Here is a 19,364-nt window from a genome sequence, read left to right on the forward strand (position 1 = left end):
TAATTTGTAATAAAATCTAAAATATAAAAAATATTATAAAATATTTTAAATTTTATGTTTTTATAATTGCTATTAAATATATAATTTAGCTAAAAAAAATATAAGTTTTTAACTTAAATTTGTAAAAGGATATTTATTAGTATATAAATGTAAAAATATTAATAAGGTCCGAATTAAGTTTAAATTAATTTTTTTAAGTAATATATAAGTAAATAACATGGTTTTTAATATTACATTTCTTATAAAAAATAAACCTCGTAAGTGCACGCACTATAAAAGAATATGGAAAAATTACAATTAATATAAATATTAAATATATATAATTTATAAATTTATTTTTTTAAGGAAATATATAAAAGAATATAAGAATATAAAGGTATTTAATAAAATCCTTTTAGAATTTGTTAAAAAGTAATAAGATTAATTCGAAAAAAAGGATTTAAATAAGGAAAATATTTTTATAAATTTTAACGTAATTAAAGTTATTAATAATTATTTATATATTATAATGGAATAAAAGAATTAAAGGATTTAAATATTAATTAATTATAGATGTTTAATAAATATTATAAGCTTTAATATAATTAATAAATATTTAATTAATTATTAAAAAAAATTATTATATTAAAAGTTAATAATTAATAAACGATTAATTGGATATAATAAAAGATAAATTAAATAAAAAATTATAAATCTTTTAATCCAAATTTAATAAAAGGAGCAATTAATTTCCTTTAATATTATAAATACTTAATATAATATAATTTTAAAAAAAAACCTTAATTAAAAGCTAATAACTTAAAAATAAATTAATAAAAGAACATTATTAAGTAATTATTATTAAAGCTAAATATAAAAGGTTATAAACTTAAATATTAGAAAGAAATTAATTTAAATAAACTTAATATAATAACAAAAAAGCACATGTTCGCAGCTTTTAAAAAAGCTTATAAAGTAATACTTTTATATATATTATAATCTATAAAATTAATCAAATAAATAAAATAATAAAAAATAACGAAAGGAAAAATTAAAATAGTATATAATAAACTTATTAACATATTTAAAAAATATTAAAAGAAATACCTAAAATTATTTGCCGAAAAACTAAATATAAATATAAAAGTCTTAAATTATAAACCTTATAATTATAAAATAAATTTTAAAGAAAAATAATTACTTAAATTAAATAAAATATATTTATTAAATGTAAATAAATAAAAAGCATTAATTAAAATTATTAAACGAAAACTTAAAAAAGGATATATACAAAAATTAAACTTATTAATAAAGAGCTTAATCTTTTTAATACTTAAAAAAAACCGAGATAAAATATTAAAATTAAATAAAAATAAAAATATAATATATTAAAATATATATAATTATTAACACCTTAATTTTATTATTAAATAAAATAATTACTTTTTATTTAATATTAATAATTTAATAAAAATAATAAAGAATATAAAATAGTTTATAATATTAAACTTTAAAAAAGCATTTTACTTAATTTAAATAATTAAAGGTAACAAATAAAAAATAATAATATAAACCTTTTTTAATTATTATAAATATTTGATTATATTATTTGGACTTATAAATATATTAATAATATTTTAAAGAATAATTGAAATTGTATTACGAAAATTTTTAAGAAAAACGGTTTTCGTTTATTTAAATAATATTTTAATCTTTTTTAAAACCTTTAATTAATATAAAAAACACGTAAATAAAATATTAAAAACTTTAAATAAAGTTAATTTATTAATAGATTTAAAGAAAAATAAATTTTATATATAAAGGATTAATTATTTAAAATATATTATTACTTTTAAATAAATTAAAATATAAGACTTAAAAATTGCAATAGTACGAGATTAATTAACGTTAAATAATATTATTATTATATAATAATTTTATAATTTTATTAATTATAATAAATAATTAATAAAAAACTTTAATAAAATTATAAACCTTATTATAATTATTATATAAAAAAAAGAAAGAACTTTTTAATAAATATTAAAAGCGGACTAAACTTTTAAAAAAATATAAAAAACCATTATTAATAATTTAATAATAAAATTATTTAAGTTAAATTAGTTAAAACAAATCCATATTAATAAATTTAACGTAATTATAAGCGCAATTTTAAAATAACTTAAAGATAATAAAATATAACATTTAATAACATATTTATCTAAAACTTTTAAAAGAGCTTAAATAAGATATTAAACCTATAATAAAGAATTATTTATTATTATTATAATATTCAAAAAATGGAAATATCAATTTAATAAAATAAAAAAATTAATTACAGTTTTTTTTAAGCATAATAATTTTAAAATGTTAATAATTACTTAAAAATTAAGATTTAAAATTTAAAAATAAATAAAGTACTTTAATAATTTTAATTTTAAAATAATTTACGTTATAAGAAAAGTAAATACATAAGTAAACACATTTAATAAACCTAATGGCGTTAATATAAAAAATATAATAAAAAAAAGGCAGTACTTATATTAAATAAATAAAAAGCACTTATTTTATTAGCATTATATTTTATAAAAAAAGATAATATATAAATAATATATATTAAAGCAGTTATATTTAACGAAAAATTGCTTACGGAAATTAAAATAAAAAATAGCATAATTACTTATTTAAAAAAATATATATATATTAAAAATTTTATAATATAAATTCGTTAAAAAATATTATAAATATTTATTATATAAATATTAAGAAATCTTTTAAATTATATAATAAATCATAAGAAATTATAACTTTTTTAACTTATTAAAAATAATTAAAAAGGTAATTAACAATTATAATACGTGTAATAAAATAAAAATAATTAAATATAGTAATTATGTAACATCGGCGCGTAAGCACTTTATTAAAGATAAAATGCCTTATCGCTAATATTGGAGGAAAGAATAATATACCTATTATTACTGTATAAAAAAATATTATATTATTAATTAACTTTAAATAAATTTTTCCCTTTTTAAACATTATTAATATATTAATTTTACCTTTATTATTATTTAATTTACTTATTTATTACTTTATATTATATATATATACTTATTAATAAAATATAAGTTATATAAATTTACACAATTAACAAAAATTCCGAACAAAGTTTAAAAAATTATTATATAAAATTTCATTATTAAATTACTATTATTAAAAAAGCTTATAATTAATATATTATATAATAATATATAAATAATAGTTAATAAGTTAATTAAATATGGATATTTTATATTATATAAAAAGTTTAATATAATTAAAAACTTAATTTATATTTTTTTTAAATATATAATTAATAAATATAAATTATTAAAACATATTATTTTAAATAAAAATAAATTATTTATATTTAAATTTTAAATTAATTTAATAATAAAAATAAGTATAAAATAGAAATTATTTATAATATATTACTTATAATTAAATAAATAAATAAAGTAATTAAATTAAATATTAAAATAATATTTATATATATATATATTAATAAAATATAAGATAATTAAGTAAAATTATTATTATAAATAAAAATTATATATAATAATTTTATAAATAAAAATATAAAAATATTTTTATTTAAAGTAAATACCGGTTACAATTTTATTATAATAAAATTAATTAATATAAAAGAAATATTTATTTTTAAAGTAAAAATTATAACGAAATAAATTATTACTATATAAAAATAAAAAGATATAATAATTAATATAAAATTAAAAGATTAATTTTTAAAAAGGGAAATAAGATTTATTTATTATAATAAAATATTAAAATTAAAAAATTAAATAATAAATTAAATTATAAGAAATTTAAACCTTTTAAAATTAAAAAAGTTATTTTAGAAATTAATTATAAATTATTATTATTGACGAAAATAAAATTATATTTAATATTTTATATTTCTTTATTAAAAAAAACATTTAAAAATATATTTATATAAATTACTTTAAATGTTAAAACTAATTAAAAATATAAAATTGAAAAAATATTAAACTTTAAACAATTTAAGAATTAAATTAAATATTTAATTAAATAAAAAAATTATTTATTAAAAGAAAATATATAAGAATTAATTAAGTACTTTAAAAACATTTAAAAACTTATAAAGGTATTTTATTAAGAAAATCTTAACCGCTTATAAATAATAACGGATTTAACTTTAAGTTAAAACTATTTTAAAAAATAGTAACCCCGTTAAAGTTACCCCCGGAAAAATTAAGAAACAAAGATAAATTAGTTTAATTAAAAGCATTTTAACTTTTACCCTCTTTTTCTTTTTTTTCTTTACAATTTAATTCCTTTTTACATTAAAAGATTATAAAGGCCTTTCCTTTTATAATATTGTGACGAACCTACACTCAGGTCCGTTAGAGTGTAGTAACAGGGGTCTTGATTTTAGGTAAACAGTAGCGATACGGGTCAAGTGTCAATAAAACGTTGAAAGTGTTCGTCAGGAAAGCTTGGAGTCCTTCCCCTTATATGGGTTAGATATAAGACTTAGATTGATAGCTAAGGAAACGTAAATGAGTGTCTAGATACATGATGGTTTTTAAATACTCGTGGACCTCCCCTATCCCTCGTTTCTGAGGTTATCGTGATCTTGGTGATCTTGGTGATCTTGTTGATCTTGCCAAGATCAACCAGATCAGCGAGATCACTACCCTCCATCAGGTTACCCGAGGTATAGCCGCTGGATCGTACGTTCAAGAACCCCGCTTCCTTACAAGGTATGGTTCCGTGCTGTTAGTTCGTAACAAATATCTTCTTTATAACAAATCTCTTTAAAATAAGAAAAGTAATAAAAAATATTTTTTTAACTTTTTTTAATTTATTTAAAATAATCTATTATCTCCTTTTTTAAATAAAGGATTTTATTTTTTATTTAATATTACTTATTTTTAAAAGAATTTAACTTTTATTTTAATTTAATTAAAAAATTTATTTTTTACATATTATAATTAAAATAATAACTTTTTTTAATATAAATATTATAAAAGGAAAAATTTAGTAAAAAATAATATAAGGGTTTTTTAAAATAAATATAATTAAAGTACAATATATATAAAATATCGGTTAATTTAATTAAAAAAGTTTAAAATTCTTTACTTTTTCGTTAATTAATATAATTTTTACTTTTTATAATAAATTTAAATATACAATTTAATATTTTAATAAATTAATTAAAAAATAATAAAAGAAAAAAGGAATATTATAAAAAATACGCTTATTAAAAAATCTTTAAAGATAAAAAATTTAAAAAAAAAATAATATTATAAATTAATAGTATAAAAACTATATTTTATATAAAAATAAGGTTTTTAAAACGTATAATTAAGTAATTAAATCTTAAATAATTTAATAAAAGGTAATAATTTTATTAATTTTAATAATTTCGATAATTTTAACAAAATTATTAAAATTAATAAAATCATAATAACCTTAAAAAAAAATAAAAAAAGCTTATAAATATATTTAAACTATTATATATTTAACCATTTATTTATATTTTTTAAACTATTAATTTAAATTTTATATTTAATTTATATAAAGAGAAAAACTTTAAGCTTTTTTAATAAATATTTGTAATATTATATTAACATTTAATTTATATTATTATTATTTACTTAAAATTAAAACTTTAATTATTACATTTTAATGGATTTAAGTGTAAGTTTATTATATTTATGTGATTTTAATTAAATTAATTAAATTATATAAAAATATTATAAATAATAATAATGGTGGTTGTGTGACATCGGCGCATAGGCACCTTATCGGGGATAAGGTGCCTTGCCGCCGATACTGAAGGGAGAAACAGTGTACCCACTATTACTGTATAAAAGGACATCACACTGCGAGTTAGCCTCAGATAGATTCTTCCTCCTTTAGACATCATTAATACACCAGTCTCACCCCATTGTTATTTGATTTATTTGTTTATTGCTTTATATTATACGTACGTACCTACCAACAAATAATAAAAAGTAAAAAAAAACATTTCATATAATTATTAAACGTTTTTTATATATTTAATTATTTATTTTTAAGCTTATTAATTATTAATTTAAGTTTTATATTTAATTTATATAAAGGAAAAAACTTTAAGCTTTTTTAACAAATATTTTAACGTTTATTTTAATATTTAACTTATATTATTACTGTTTACTTGAAAATTAAAACCTATTAGCACTATACTTTAACGGACCTAAGTGTAAGTTCTTTATAAAAAAAAATTAAAAAAAATTAAAAAATTAAAAATTAAATTCTTTTTTAAACGGCGGTTAAACGGGGGCTCAACGGAAGCTCAACAGGGGTTTAATAAAAATTTACCTATTTTATGATTATGTCATCCAATCTTAGATTATGTCATATACTTTTTGGCGGTTTGGCGGTTTGGGGCATATGGCCCACCGTAAACTAGGTAAACATCTTTCCCCCCAGATACCAGGTAGGTAATTATCTTAGAAATTTCACTATCAACCCCCCTCGTCGAGATGAAACTCGAAAGAAAATATCTTAAATACACAGAAAGAAAAAAAAATGCGGGAAGGGAGTGGAATGACAGTTCATAAGATATGTCTTAAAGTAATCCCGTTCAATAAACACCAATTCCACGGCCAATGAACATAAAATTCGGACTATCCAAACTTCATCACGTATTGATAAACAGGTACCTATTCTTTAGTAACGAAGACGAAAAGCCACATTATGATCCTACGCTGGTTTATTGCAGCTGCGCAGGTGCTATCCCGCGACACAACCTTGTACAGTATCAGCCACCCTCCGTTACGAACGAATTTATATATATTAATATAATATTAACAACCAATGCCATATTTCAATAAACTCATTCCATCCTAGAGCTAAGCGGAGCAACAGATAAAGAAAAAAAAAATGTGGTTGATTAACACTACAACACTAGAGCTCGAATTTGTTGCGAGCCCTACGGAGCGCGCCTATGCCGTCTTATCACACACGTGGGAGGATGAAGAAGTGTCCTTCCAGCAATTCTCAGATACCACGCAACGCGCGTCGGTTGAAAAGCTACGGGGGTTCACTAAGATCGTGAAAACGTGTCAATTGGCGAAAGACGAACACATGCTCAAGTACGCCTGGGTAGACACTTGTTGTATTGACAAGACGAGCAGCGCCGAATTGTCCGAGGCCATTAATTGCATGTTTAGGTGGTATCAACAGGCAGCAGTGTGTTTTGTCTGGCTTTGCGATATGGCCCTTGAGCCGATCGACTTTTGGGATACTTCACCTGGACCATACAAAAGGGTCACCCCAGATGTGCTGAGAGAATGCAAGTGGACCACGAGGGGCTGGACGCTTCAAGAATTACTAGCGCCGAGTGTCGTCAAATTCTACGACAGGAATTGGGATTTCATCGGTACCAAAGATTCGTGGTTATTAGACCCAATATCAGAAGTGACGGGAATCGAGCCTGAGTTTTTAACTCGCAACTACTTAATCTGGTCTGCCCCAGTCGGTACTCGGGTGCGCTGGGCTTCCGGAAGAAAGACTACGCGACCAGAGGATATAGCATATTGCCTTTTGGGTATTTTTGACATCAATATGCCCCTACTGTACGGCGAGGGGGATAAGGCGTTTCTTCGACTTCAAGAGGAGATCTGCAAGCAGACCCACGACTTGTCGTTATTTGCATGGACAGCACGGCCAGGATATGCTTCATCTTCTTTGTTCGATCGGTATCGTGGCATATTCGCCCTTCATCCATGCGAATTCTCAGATACGCAGCCGTTACAGCGCGAGAGCGCTAGTAGTGTCTTTCGCGGCGAGGTTGCCATCACCAACAAGGGTCTCCGTCTCGATGATGTCCAATTATATAGGGCGCCTAATGATACATTGATCCTACCGCTTGGGTACGCCGGTCCATGCTCCGAAGATAAATACCGGAAGGTATCTTACGGCATATACATCAGGCTGACGCTTGATGGATACATTCGCAAAAACCCAGGCACCCTCGCTATACTATCGGGCGACCGTACCTCCGATATACCCACACACCGCATCTATATTAGGAAGCAGTCAGTCGCACCATGGGTATGTAGCGAACTCATACGAGATAAATACATTGGCGTGCTGCTCTTCCGATTTGAAGGGCAATTTCCCTCTAGAATGGTCAAGGTAATACCACAAGAATCGTTTGACTATAGTCTAAACGCATTTATAACTGGGGGTGAAAAGTTCTTCGGCTACCTACGGCTGAGCGTGGGCGGCGTGGAAGTTGTGGTCGTCTGCTGGCTAAGAATGCATCCTTCAAAATATTCTACCACCACGTCGCCCGATGTCAAGTACGGATTTGCTGTCGAGGGGAAAGACGGTTGGGACAGATTAAAAACTATGCGCCTCGAAACAGAAATAGCCAATCATGCAGGCCAGGATGGCACTGTTCTATCACTTCAGCCAAACGCCAACTTAAGCCACTCTGACGGTAGCATTGTCACCTCCCTTGGCTCATCGGACATAAGTATGGCCATGCACACATTCACGAGGGGCCAAAACAACCATTTGATGGTGACGTTTATGAAAAAAAGGAAGAGGACTCTGTTCCGTTTACCCTACATTAGGTAGGTAGGTACCTAGGCATATACTGCCCCATCTGCCCCCATCTACCCTACCTTTCCACCTTGGAAATATTAGTAGAGACGCGTGGCGCGTTTTGTAGCTGAAGCGATTACCAATACCGCTTTTTTTTTCTTTTATTATTAGAACAAAGATGGCGCCAAAAAAGCAGACTTTGGGTCTAAGTAGGGGTTACGTCAGTTATTAGGACCTTGGTACTGGCGTTGAATAAGCTGCGTTATTGCCGCACACACGTACGTGCGTAGAAACATGGCGAGGCAGGTATGTCTCTTTGATCATGCCTGATAATCATGTGGCGGTCAGCTATTCGTCACTTCCCAATCTAGTCGCCGATGAGGGTCTTTTATCTAGGTTTTCCGCTCCGCCGAGTACGATACAAAAAAGTCTGGACATAAAGCTCATCAAAACGACCCTCAGTACAACAAAAGAAGGGGAAAAAATCAATTCAACCTCAAATCACAAATATATCGCCATGCCTGCCACCGCTTCGGAATTAGTTGCCACCATCAGAGGTTGGATCCAATGCGTCAATGAGAAGAGATTGGGCGACTTGCCTAAATATCTGCACTCAACATACAACCAGAACGGCACCGAATACACACCCGAATCGTGGGCAACGCATGTCAAGGAACATGTAGCTCTTCTGATGGGAGAGGATATTACCATCAACGAAGACAACATCCTTGTGGACGAGAATAGCCAATGTGCTTCGTTTTCAATATGGGTCAAATTCAAACCCGAGATGCCTCTCCTAGGCTACCTACCTAAGGGCCACGATATTTATTTAGTGGAACGAGGCATCGCATGGTTTACGGACGGCAAGCTCTCTAAGACTCTACTCGCGGTGAACAGCGACGAGATACGCAAGCAACTAGCAGAACCCGATGCCGACTTTGCGCCCAATCTCATCAGCGAGGAGCCGGTCCCTAAGATGGAAACACCGCTGTCCCGCGAGAAGCTCGCGGAAATCCTTACAGCCTACGTTGACAGCTTCAACGCCCGCCGAACTAAGACGGATTATGTCAAGTACGTCCACCGACCAGAAGAGATACTCAACAACAAGACGTTGGCCCGTCGCATCATGGACGACACGGTGACAGCGATCCCGGACCTCCAAGTGCAAATCCACACGCTGATCGCCGACGAGGAATCTCAGCGCGTGGCAGTATGGCTGAAATTCACTGGAACGCCGGTGAAGGAGTACGCCGGACTAGTGGTCGATGGCCGACCCGTCCAGTTCACCGAGCATGCGACCTATCAGATTGTGGACGGCAAGATCCAGCGAATTTGGGGGTTTATGGATTGGGACGAGGCGAGACAGCAGCAGAGGCCCGCGGAACAGAAACCCTTACCAGTGCTTTGAGACGAGAACTTGACATGTAATAAAGATGGCGGTGGTTAGTAAATGGGTGGTGTTGATATTATTATTTCGGGTTGCTTTTTTCAAATATTAGTTCTCGAGGCTTTTAGGTCACGGATACCCCCCAACAAGCCCTAGGACAGGAACATTGCTTACTTCCGTAGGTAAATATTGCTTATTCTTCTTATTTGGGGATAATAGGACATGTATTATTATTACTACCTCCTACGTAATCCTTCACGAGGAATTTAAGTTTTGTAAGCTAACGATGCGGCTACCCGTAGAGGCGTGCAGACGTAGGTACATCCCGCATTTTTCACATGCTAAATAAATCCAATATGGCCTTGTTATTTTCCACCCTGCAGGTCGGTTATGGGGTTAGTTGTCACAGTTCTGTAGCGAGGGACTAGGCCAGTGAGAAAACCCCAGATTTACTAGATCAGCTGCCATGCCGAACCAGTCTTGCTATGGGTATTAGTTATTAAGAGAGAATCATCTGACACGCGACTCTCGTGTGGGGGAATAAGCCGGTTTCGTTCTTTGCCGGTCCGGGGCATAGCTTTTGGGGGGGAGGAGAATCACATGTGTTTAAATTGTTGCTAATATTGTTAGACTCATTCCTACTGTTATAGGTAGGTACTGTGTATGTAGGTACATTACACATTGCATACCTGTAGGCAACACATCCATGTACCCAATCGTAGCGTAATCCCGCAGTTGTATATACAATCCGAACAATGCATTAAATCGTTCGATACTCTTGTCGACACCTTCCAGTTACATCAGGTCAGGTACATATATCACTCCAACAAAAAGGGTCCTTGATGCACACATCTAATCCGATCTCAAAATCCCCGTGGGTTCCCGCCGTGCAAGGTTCAATCCGCCAGGCTCGTGACTGTGGGGAAGAAGCTTTAGAGCCGTTGACTCTACCCCATAAGCAATTTTTTTTCTCTTTCTTTTCTGAATGTGGAGGATCCAATCTGCCAGAGTAGACACGGCATAGTGTAAGAGTTAGTAGGTAGTAGGTACCTACCTAGGTACCAAGCATGTACCTAACTAAATAGAGAGCCTCGGCATTCTGGTCAAGATGTACCGGATAATTCGGTGTACATGAGTACGCGAGACTGGGGCAGCTACCTAGTGACATCACCTCCTCGGCCGAATATTGTGCGAAGGGTTATTACAGGTGTTATGTACCTACCTCGAGTCTGCTTCCGTCTACATAGGTATGTGTGCCACTTGGATGCCAGTAGCCGTAGTTCTAAAAGTGGAATACCTGTACGTTAAGATACTTAAAATACCTACGTGTTAATACCTATTTCTAGAAGATGTGAATCATCGACCAATTCTCTAAACAAAAACCCATCGATATTCAATGCGATAATAGCAAATTGTACGGATTTGGCTTCTGCGTAATTACCTGACTGGAGAGAGGGAACCTTAGAAGTACCAATTGAGTGAAAGTACAAAGTGCCTAGGTCCTATTGTATTGTATCTAGGTACCTGCTTGGCCCCTGATGCGCTAAGAAGTTGACCTCGGCACGCCCGCGCACGAATCAGAACGTAAGCAATTCAAAGTAAAGCAGCTTCGACTCGGCCCAGAAGGTCAGCTAGCAAAACAGTTACAACGAAATATCAAGCCCGACAATCCCTTTTTCTCATTTATTCTCGTCTTTACTTTAAACTTTTTTTTTCTTTTCCTTCAGACAACTTTATATCCTCTCTCTCCACCTTTTTCTTTCTCCTGCCTCCTCTACATCATCACTCCCACCGGTAGTTAAAGGCAGTTCCGTATAAATAAACCACATCAATCAAAATGGCACCTCGAGTAATCGTCGTTGGTGGTGGCTGTAAGCTTCAATTCCCTCCCCGCTCTTTGTGTGAGCTGTCATCATTCCAACGACGACGAGACTGACAATTGCATCTAGTGTCCGGCTTAAGTGCTGCGCACACAATCTACCTAAGTGGTGGTAATGTCGTAGTACTTGATAAGCAAGGTAAGAGAGAATTAAGCTCATTCGATTTACGATTGGGACGAGCTTGGAGACTAATTCGTTTGTTTATCTTAGGATTCTTCGGAGGAAACTCAACCAAGGCCACATCTGGAATCAACGGCGCTTTAACGCGGACACAGGTTGATAACAACATCAAGGATAGCGTAAAGCAGTTCTACGATGATACCCTCAGATCCGCACGAGACCAGGCCAGACCCGATCTCATCAAGGTCCTCACCTACAAATCTGCAGGCGCTGTTGAGTGGTTACAAGATGTTTTCAACCTGGACTTGACTTTAGTTTCACGACTTGGGTGAGTCTAGAGAAAATCTTGTTGTTTTCACCTAGGTATTTTATCCTAATTGTTTTGATAGTGGTCACTCTCAACCCAGGACACACCGAGGACACGACGCTAAGTTCCCCGGTATGGCCATCACATACGCCTTGATGCAAAGGTTAGAAGAACTCGCCGAGGCCGAACCCGAACGCGTCCAGGTCATCAAGAAGGCTCGCGTCACAAACTTAAACAAGGATGGTAACAAGGTTACCGGTGTCACATATGAGGCCGGTGGTGAGAGCGCTACTCTCGACGGTCCCGTCGTCCTTGCTACTGGTGGTTACGCCGCAGACTTCGGCGAGAACTCCCTGTTGAAGCAACATAGGCCAGACACTATGGGCCTTGCCACCACCAACGGCTCGCACGCCACCGGTGATGGACAGAAGATGGTAATGGCCATCGGAGGAAACGGAATTGATATGGACAAGGTCCAGGTCCACCCCACAGGCCTTGTCGACCCCAAGGACCCCGGCTCGAAGTGGAAGTTCTTGGCTGCTGAGGCCCTGCGTGGTGAGGGTGGTCTCTTGCTCAACGCTGACGGTGACCGATTCTGCGATGAGCTCGGCCACCGAGATTATATCTCCAACATGATGTGGAAGGAGAAGGACAGGGGCAAGTTCCCTATCCGGCTTGTGCTCAATTCCAAGGCCTCCAGCGTCTTGGACTTCCACACTCGTCACTACACTGGCCGTGGCCTGATGAAGAAGCTGAGTGGCAAGGAGCTCGCAAAGGAGATTGGTTGCACGCCCGAGCATCTCCAAAAGACATTCACCACCTACAACGCCATCGGCGAGGGTAAGCAGAAGGACCCCTGGGGCAAGAAGTTCTTCCACAACTTGCCTCTGGACATCAACGATAACTTCCACGTCTCATTGATGGAACCTGTTCTTCACTTCACCATGGGTGGTGTCGAGATCAACGACAAGGCCCAAGTCCTGAACCAGGAGAAGAAGCCTTTCGAGGGTCTATTCGCCTGTGGTGAGTTGGCCGGTGGTGTCCACGGTGCTAACCGACTTGGTGGTTCCTCGCTTCTGGGTTGTGTAGTCTACGGCCGTGTTGCTGGAGAGTCGGCCAGCAACTACTTGTTCCAGCAGGCTCTCTCTGGCTCTGCCGGAGCCGCCCAGCGTCTTGGTCAGATCTCCCTACACATCGACCCTTCACAACCGGGTAAGGTGGAGATTGAGTGGGGAAACGGCGCTTCGAGTTCATCATCATCATCCGGAGGTGCTGATCAAAAGGCCCCGACGGCAGACGGTGGCAAGTCATCCCAGCCCGCAGGAAAGGCCCAGGAGGCAAAGAAGTTTGAGATCCCTGAGAAGGAGTTCACGCTAGAAGAAGTAGCCAAGCACAACAAGAAGGAAGACCTTTGGGTTGTTGTCAAGGGTATCGTCTTGGACCTGACGAACTGGCTCGACGAGCACCCCGGCGGCCCCCAGGCCATCATGAACTACATGGGCCGGGACGCGACGCAAGAATTCGAGATGTTGCACGACGATGAGGTTATCCCCAAGTACGCGCCCCAGCAAGTCATAGGGCGCGTCAAGGAACAGGAGATTACCCTTAAGATCTAAGCGTTACTTGCTAGCCCCTCCCCCCGAAAAACAAAACAAGAAAAGGAAACAAAAACTTTAATCCGGCGGCGCTTTGGGAATTGGCTTTACATCGTGCAAAGACCCATTTCGACATTTTTTTTGTGTTCCTGACAGGTACCTAGGTTAAATCCTTCCGTGTAATGAGATACGCCAGAAGCACCCCAGACTTTATTATTATTATTATTACCATATGGGGTGGGCGAAATAGTAAAATCAGCAGCTACGCGAGCCGCTTCTTGTTATTGTTATTGTGGTCGTCGTTGTTGCATTGGGCTGAATGATGATGGCCCGGGGCCGTATGTATTGATATGATATGGTAGTATAGGATTACGTCAAGATGTATCAGCATTTTAGGAATATATCACTTGGATTTTATGTCGTTTGGAGTTTGGAGTTGATCTTGATTGGTTTAATGTGTGTGTGCTTGATATGTGTGTTCATGATGTGATGAGCGTTATGTTCGGAGGAGGGGGGTGCTTTTGTGATGTTGGTGATCGAGGTTTCGATAAGATACCTGCCTACCTACCTAGGTAGGTAGGAAAGGAGGCTATCGGGTGATTTGAACGTTATGCTTGTTGCGTAGGTAAGAAATGACAGGATAGCTTGTGATCTATTTGACTTGGACAGTTAAGGTACCTACCTACCTTACATATACATGTTCTAATACGTTCAGTTAGGTTAGAGATAGTTATACGGCTTTCAACGCTCAGTATGACATACAAGGTTATCAAGAATCCCCCCAACATAGGGGCTTCTCGCTAGGTTACATGTCTCGATCTTGTCTCGTCTCATCACATCACTTAACTTTAGGTAAGTACTAAACGTGGTAAAGTCGCCCAGTCATATATGAGTGAGGCATGTACTAATATCAATAGCTCTTCGAGATCAGTCCTAGATGTCTCTAGACGGAATTTCGTAATTTATATTAGGTACCTACGGCATCATCAATGCTATGCTAGTCTAGTTAGTACATTAGGTTAGGTGCGTACGAAACGTATAACTGGTCCCCGGACGGCCTCGCAACTCACCAGCAGTTAACGGCTACACCTCTTCTTTGAGGTAGGCTATTTAGGTAAGGATATTACCTAAGGTGCTTCCTACTAGCGAAGAGGACAACTTCAAGGAAGTCAAAAGTTGCTTATATATGGTTTCTAAGTATGTGGCTATCTGGGTAATTATAGAGTTGAATGAGGTGCAATGGAAGAGTGTGGTGTCCGAACTATGTGCATTAGGACTTGAGTTGCCTTTTTGACAGGTCGTGAATGTGGATTCTCGCAACTCGTTGGGAGGTTACTTATGTCTTGCTCTTCATTCTGGTGTAGTTAGGGATATGGAGGGTAAGAAGGTAGAGTATAGAGGTTTATTGGATATATAAGGGATAATCAGCTCCTTCGTCTGAGAATAGAGGGTTAGGAGTTCCTAGTTCAGCCCTATTAACATACTACGTGTATGACTCCTAACACTGCATAGTATATATATCAAGGGCAGCATGAAATTCCTAATAGACGGGCTGCTACTGCTGCTTGCCATGCTAGTTTAGAGACGAGTCTTGTATTGATTGTATACCTATGCAGTATCGGCCACAAGTACTAATGCTCGTTAGCCTACAACTATAATGCCATCATTGAGTTAACCTTGATATTTATGTGCCTTGATACGGCCGGCCTATAATCCAGTTCGTTTACCACATCTCGTTCGGCCTTTGGCTGGATGAACCGGATCTCTATCTAGCCATGTCCAAAACGTCTCTGATAGGCAGGGTGTGTTCGATATAAAAGGCCCCTTATTTGGAATTAAAGACGACGACGGTAGTAATCTAGATGTTTCGTGTGTCAATGGCCAAACATATCACAACTACTTATGGCCATACCTTTGTCCAATATGCCGCCAACCAACATAAAGGGCAGGAGTCTTTCCGCCGTCCCATGACCCCATTCGTGCAGTGTTCCAGATAAGAGATATCAGATCCTACAATATGGATTCGAACGTGGGAACCATGTTGAAGATGTGTGGGAGTGGGTTAGCACCCAAAGTGAACCCTCATGGAACGTTCCTTTCCACAGTCGTAGTCGTAGCTTAAGGCGAGAGAGTAAACTTGACCATATCACATCAACCATCTTGTAACCAACACCAAATCCCCGCAGACAGATATCCTCTACCTTGGTAAATAATGTCATGAACTACTTAACACAGCGTCCTCTAATCTTGACCCGTTGACACGCACACACGAAAACGGCGATTTTCTGGGCCGTACCCAGGCATTACCATTCGGCTGTTGATTAACAACCGTTAGCTGATTGCGGCTTTCTGGGGTGTGGAATCATGAATCACGGGAAACAATGAGAAGCAAACAAATAAACATACCTCTTACAGAGTTACATACATGCCTACCTACCTACCTAGGTACATACATACCTTCCTAACGCACCGCTTCGGCTAGCTCTGTCTGCTCATATTCGTTCGCTTAGGAAGAGGCCGACTTATTGCGTCTTCATGTGCTCCAGCGGCATCGTTGTTGATGGATCCGTGGTAAGTTGAAGGAGAGGAACTTGCTTAGGACGCACTGGGTATACTTGTGGGCATCACTACTTAGAATATCTGCTTTGGAGATGGCGAAGGGGAAAGGTATATTTCCCAAGTCAAGTCGGGGGCACATGCAAATCTCCAAAGATGTGCGTCCATACCTATTCTTCATAGTAAACACGTACCCCTATTCTCAGGGGAAGCTTGCTTTAGGTACCTATACAGTCCATTTACGCTTCCACGGCGTGACACAATGGTGCCTGTCAGAAGCTTTTATTCCATTTTCAAACAGGTGCTTTCTGCGGAACGTATTGCGCTCTTCCAACGAGGATACTAGATATGGTATGGTATGGTATGGTCTAGCGTAGCGGATTAGGACGCCAGTCCAGTGGGAAAGGGTAACTTAACCTGCGTCCCCAGGAGGCACAGGCATAGTAAGCTTCACTTTCTCGACTTTGAATCCGTCTTTTCGGACGAAACCCAACGACCGACCCTGGGCCCATAGCAATCGGACTTTATTATTTTTATTATTATTCTTTTCTTTTCTTTTCTTTTTTCTCAGGAGAATTTTTGTGTGATGTTAGGAAACCTACCTGCATACCTCATATGTAAGGCATGTAGACAATGTATACATATACGTATACGTATACGTACGTGGACTTTTTCTTCCGGTCCCGAAGTTCTGTACAATGAAACTACCTAAATTAGCTGAAAGCGCCTCTGGTCTGGAACCTGGGGGACACGGAAAGGGAAACAGGCAAATGTGAATTTAACATCACCCTACGGAACCCAAAGCCAAGCGGTTCAAAGCAAAGAAGAATATTTCATTCTTCTTGTATAAATATACGATCCGAGGTTGGGTGGTTAGGACTCAGGAAGAGCATTCTCTCTTATGTACGTACTTAACGGTCTGAGATACCCATAATGTTATGCCCCTCGTAATCCTCGTAATCAAGCCGATGTAACAAAGTAGCTTCGGGTTTCTTTTTCTTCTTCTTTCTTTATCTCGTAGCTACCCGAGCTTTACGGCCGTGAGCGCGCAACTTTTTCGTATAAGACACGGGTAAGCCTGTCCGTAACAGCCAGTGCCTTCTTTTCTAGTAACGAATCACATACGGGGTGAACCCTCTTCTCCGGGGTTTGGTAACTTGCTTTCGTAGATAGCTTACAGTCTGCAGGAAAAGAAATTCTTTCTTTGAATAATCCCAAGCCCAAGTATGTAGGTAGGTAGGCATCTCTTACCGGTATGGAGGTTTGCTTCAGTCACCTGCACAAACAAGAAACTAACCTGATCTTGGCTCCGAGGGACAGGTAACCAGTTGTGATTGAAAGCGAACGTGGATGATCGCACAGGCCCTCCCTCTTTGACCTCGCGGCAAGGGAAAGGGAGAATGTTGGTAAAACTGGCTGGCTTGTTACAGGATTGAGGACATATTAATCTGGGCTGTGCCTGTGCGGCGAGGATAGTGAAAAGGGGGCATTGTGATTGGACAAGTGGTTCGGTAGGTGTTCTTAATGGGGATACTTCAGGTGTTGGCCTCTTCTGACTTGTCATTGGGCGCTCCCATGTTCCCGGGTGTTTGATGTCGTCCAGAATTCGTAACTTCAGCCCGGATGATGCGAAAAGGGTCAGGTATATTATTTGCCATACATCGCCCATGATATTGGATCATCGCCGGGCATCTCTGGTCAAACATTACAGTACCTATCAATTGTCGACGACATGTCACACTGCCTACCTGCAATCATAGATTCGAAATGACCGATCTTTAGGGGGTATCTGGCAAGCTGCAGAAAGATAATTCCCCTACGGATTAGGAGAAATGGAATGTGGCCGGCCGTGACGCCGATATTTCCCGCTGACCGAAAAAGGGATCATTTGATAACTGGCAACGATTTACGGAGAACCGTTGTCAAGATTTTGGAGAAGTTGAATGCAAGCGCATTAAATAATACATCCAACCCAGGCGGGCTAGATTAAGTACAATACAGGTAATACCTAAAGCTAGTACCTCTTGGGATCCACATTGAATGCAGAAGGCGAGCTGGGTATTCCAAATCTTGACCAGAGCAGGGGGGACCCCGGGGTAAAGTTAGATACGTACAAATAGTTTAGGTTGCCTAAGGTACCATCTCATAATAGCGTGGCTTCTAGCATTAGGTTAGGTTAGGTTAGGTACTTTTCAGCCTCGTACCTTGATTTCTTTTTCATTGCTCCAATCTGGCAGTTAGGAAAGTAATACCTAACAACTTCAAGTTTATGTATCTTACATAATGTACATTTCATACATATATGCATAACATTAATCTAGCAGCAGCACCAGAGAGAAAGAGACCGTTTCCAGATGGAGAAATTTATGGTCCAAAAAAAAAAACTAAAATGATAAAAGCAGGGTCGTTTCCAAATAAGGAACATTCTTGGCGCCGTTCTCGCGTGGAGTCTCCACGCTTTGCGCCGCTATTGTCTTTTCCTGGAATCATGGGGGCATTATTACATCGTGGAGCAGTCTTCCCCGCAAAGGCTTTCTTGTGATCCACGGCTACTGCTAGCTGGACCTTTTTTTTTTCTCTTCTCATTCCGCACCAACGACCAAGCTTAACTCTTTCAAGACTGAATTACCTGTTACCTAATTCGAGTCACCATTTACGACTCGTCGTCTTGGTTCTAGCAGCCAAGGACACTACACCCCCCCTGGACCATCACTATTAAACCATCTAATTGCATCTAATCCTATGGTGTCGACTAGGTACTGGGCATCTACCTAAAATCCCTCTAATCCTAATGGAGCATCGACGATATCACCGCTATTTCTGATTCTCTTTCATCTTACATCCACACTATGTAGTACCATTACCCCGTGACGGCTTATACTATATTAGGTACTAATGCACCGCTTATTATTAACTTT

The 19,364-nt window shown here is 36.0% G+C and overlaps 3 protein-coding genes across 3 annotated transcripts; all 3 read left to right on the forward strand.

Moving 5' to 3' along the window:
• Window positions 1-6,463: 6,463 nt before the first annotated feature.
• F4812DRAFT_127110 (heterokaryon incompatibility protein-domain-containing protein) lies at window positions 6,464-8,831 on the forward strand. The gene has a single exon (XM_047929512.1). The coding sequence runs from the start codon at window positions 6,931-6,933 to the stop codon at window positions 8,632-8,634; it is 1,704 nt and encodes a 567-aa protein (XP_047787842.1). The 5' UTR covers window positions 6,464-6,930; the 3' UTR covers window positions 8,635-8,831.
• A 287-nt stretch (window positions 8,832-9,118) lies between these two features.
• Window positions 9,119-10,009, forward strand: F4812DRAFT_452454 (uncharacterized protein; the record flags this gene model as incomplete). Its single annotated transcript, XM_047936350.1, has 1 exon — window positions 9,119-10,009. The coding sequence occupies one exon, from the start codon at window positions 9,119-9,121 to the stop codon at window positions 10,007-10,009; it is 891 nt and encodes a 296-aa protein (XP_047787843.1).
• Window positions 10,010-11,492: 1,483 nt separating this feature from the next.
• On the forward strand, window positions 11,493-14,332 carry F4812DRAFT_127126 (Flavocytochrome c). The gene is made up of 4 exons (XM_047929513.1): window positions 11,493-11,859; window positions 11,938-12,006; window positions 12,079-12,316; window positions 12,378-14,332. Exons 1-4 carry the CDS (start codon window positions 11,826-11,828, stop codon window positions 13,909-13,911), a joined length of 1,875 nt encoding a protein of 624 aa, XP_047787844.1. The 5' UTR covers window positions 11,493-11,825; the 3' UTR covers window positions 13,912-14,332.
• Window positions 14,333-19,364: the final 5,032 nt, after the last annotated feature.

The sequence above is a fragment of the Daldinia caldariorum genome (genome assembly GCF_022478825.1).
Source record: "Daldinia caldariorum strain CBS 122874 unplaced genomic scaffold F4812scaffold_15, whole genome shotgun sequence".
In the NCBI taxonomy this organism is placed as follows: domain Eukaryota; kingdom Fungi; phylum Ascomycota; class Sordariomycetes; order Xylariales; family Hypoxylaceae; genus Daldinia; species Daldinia caldariorum.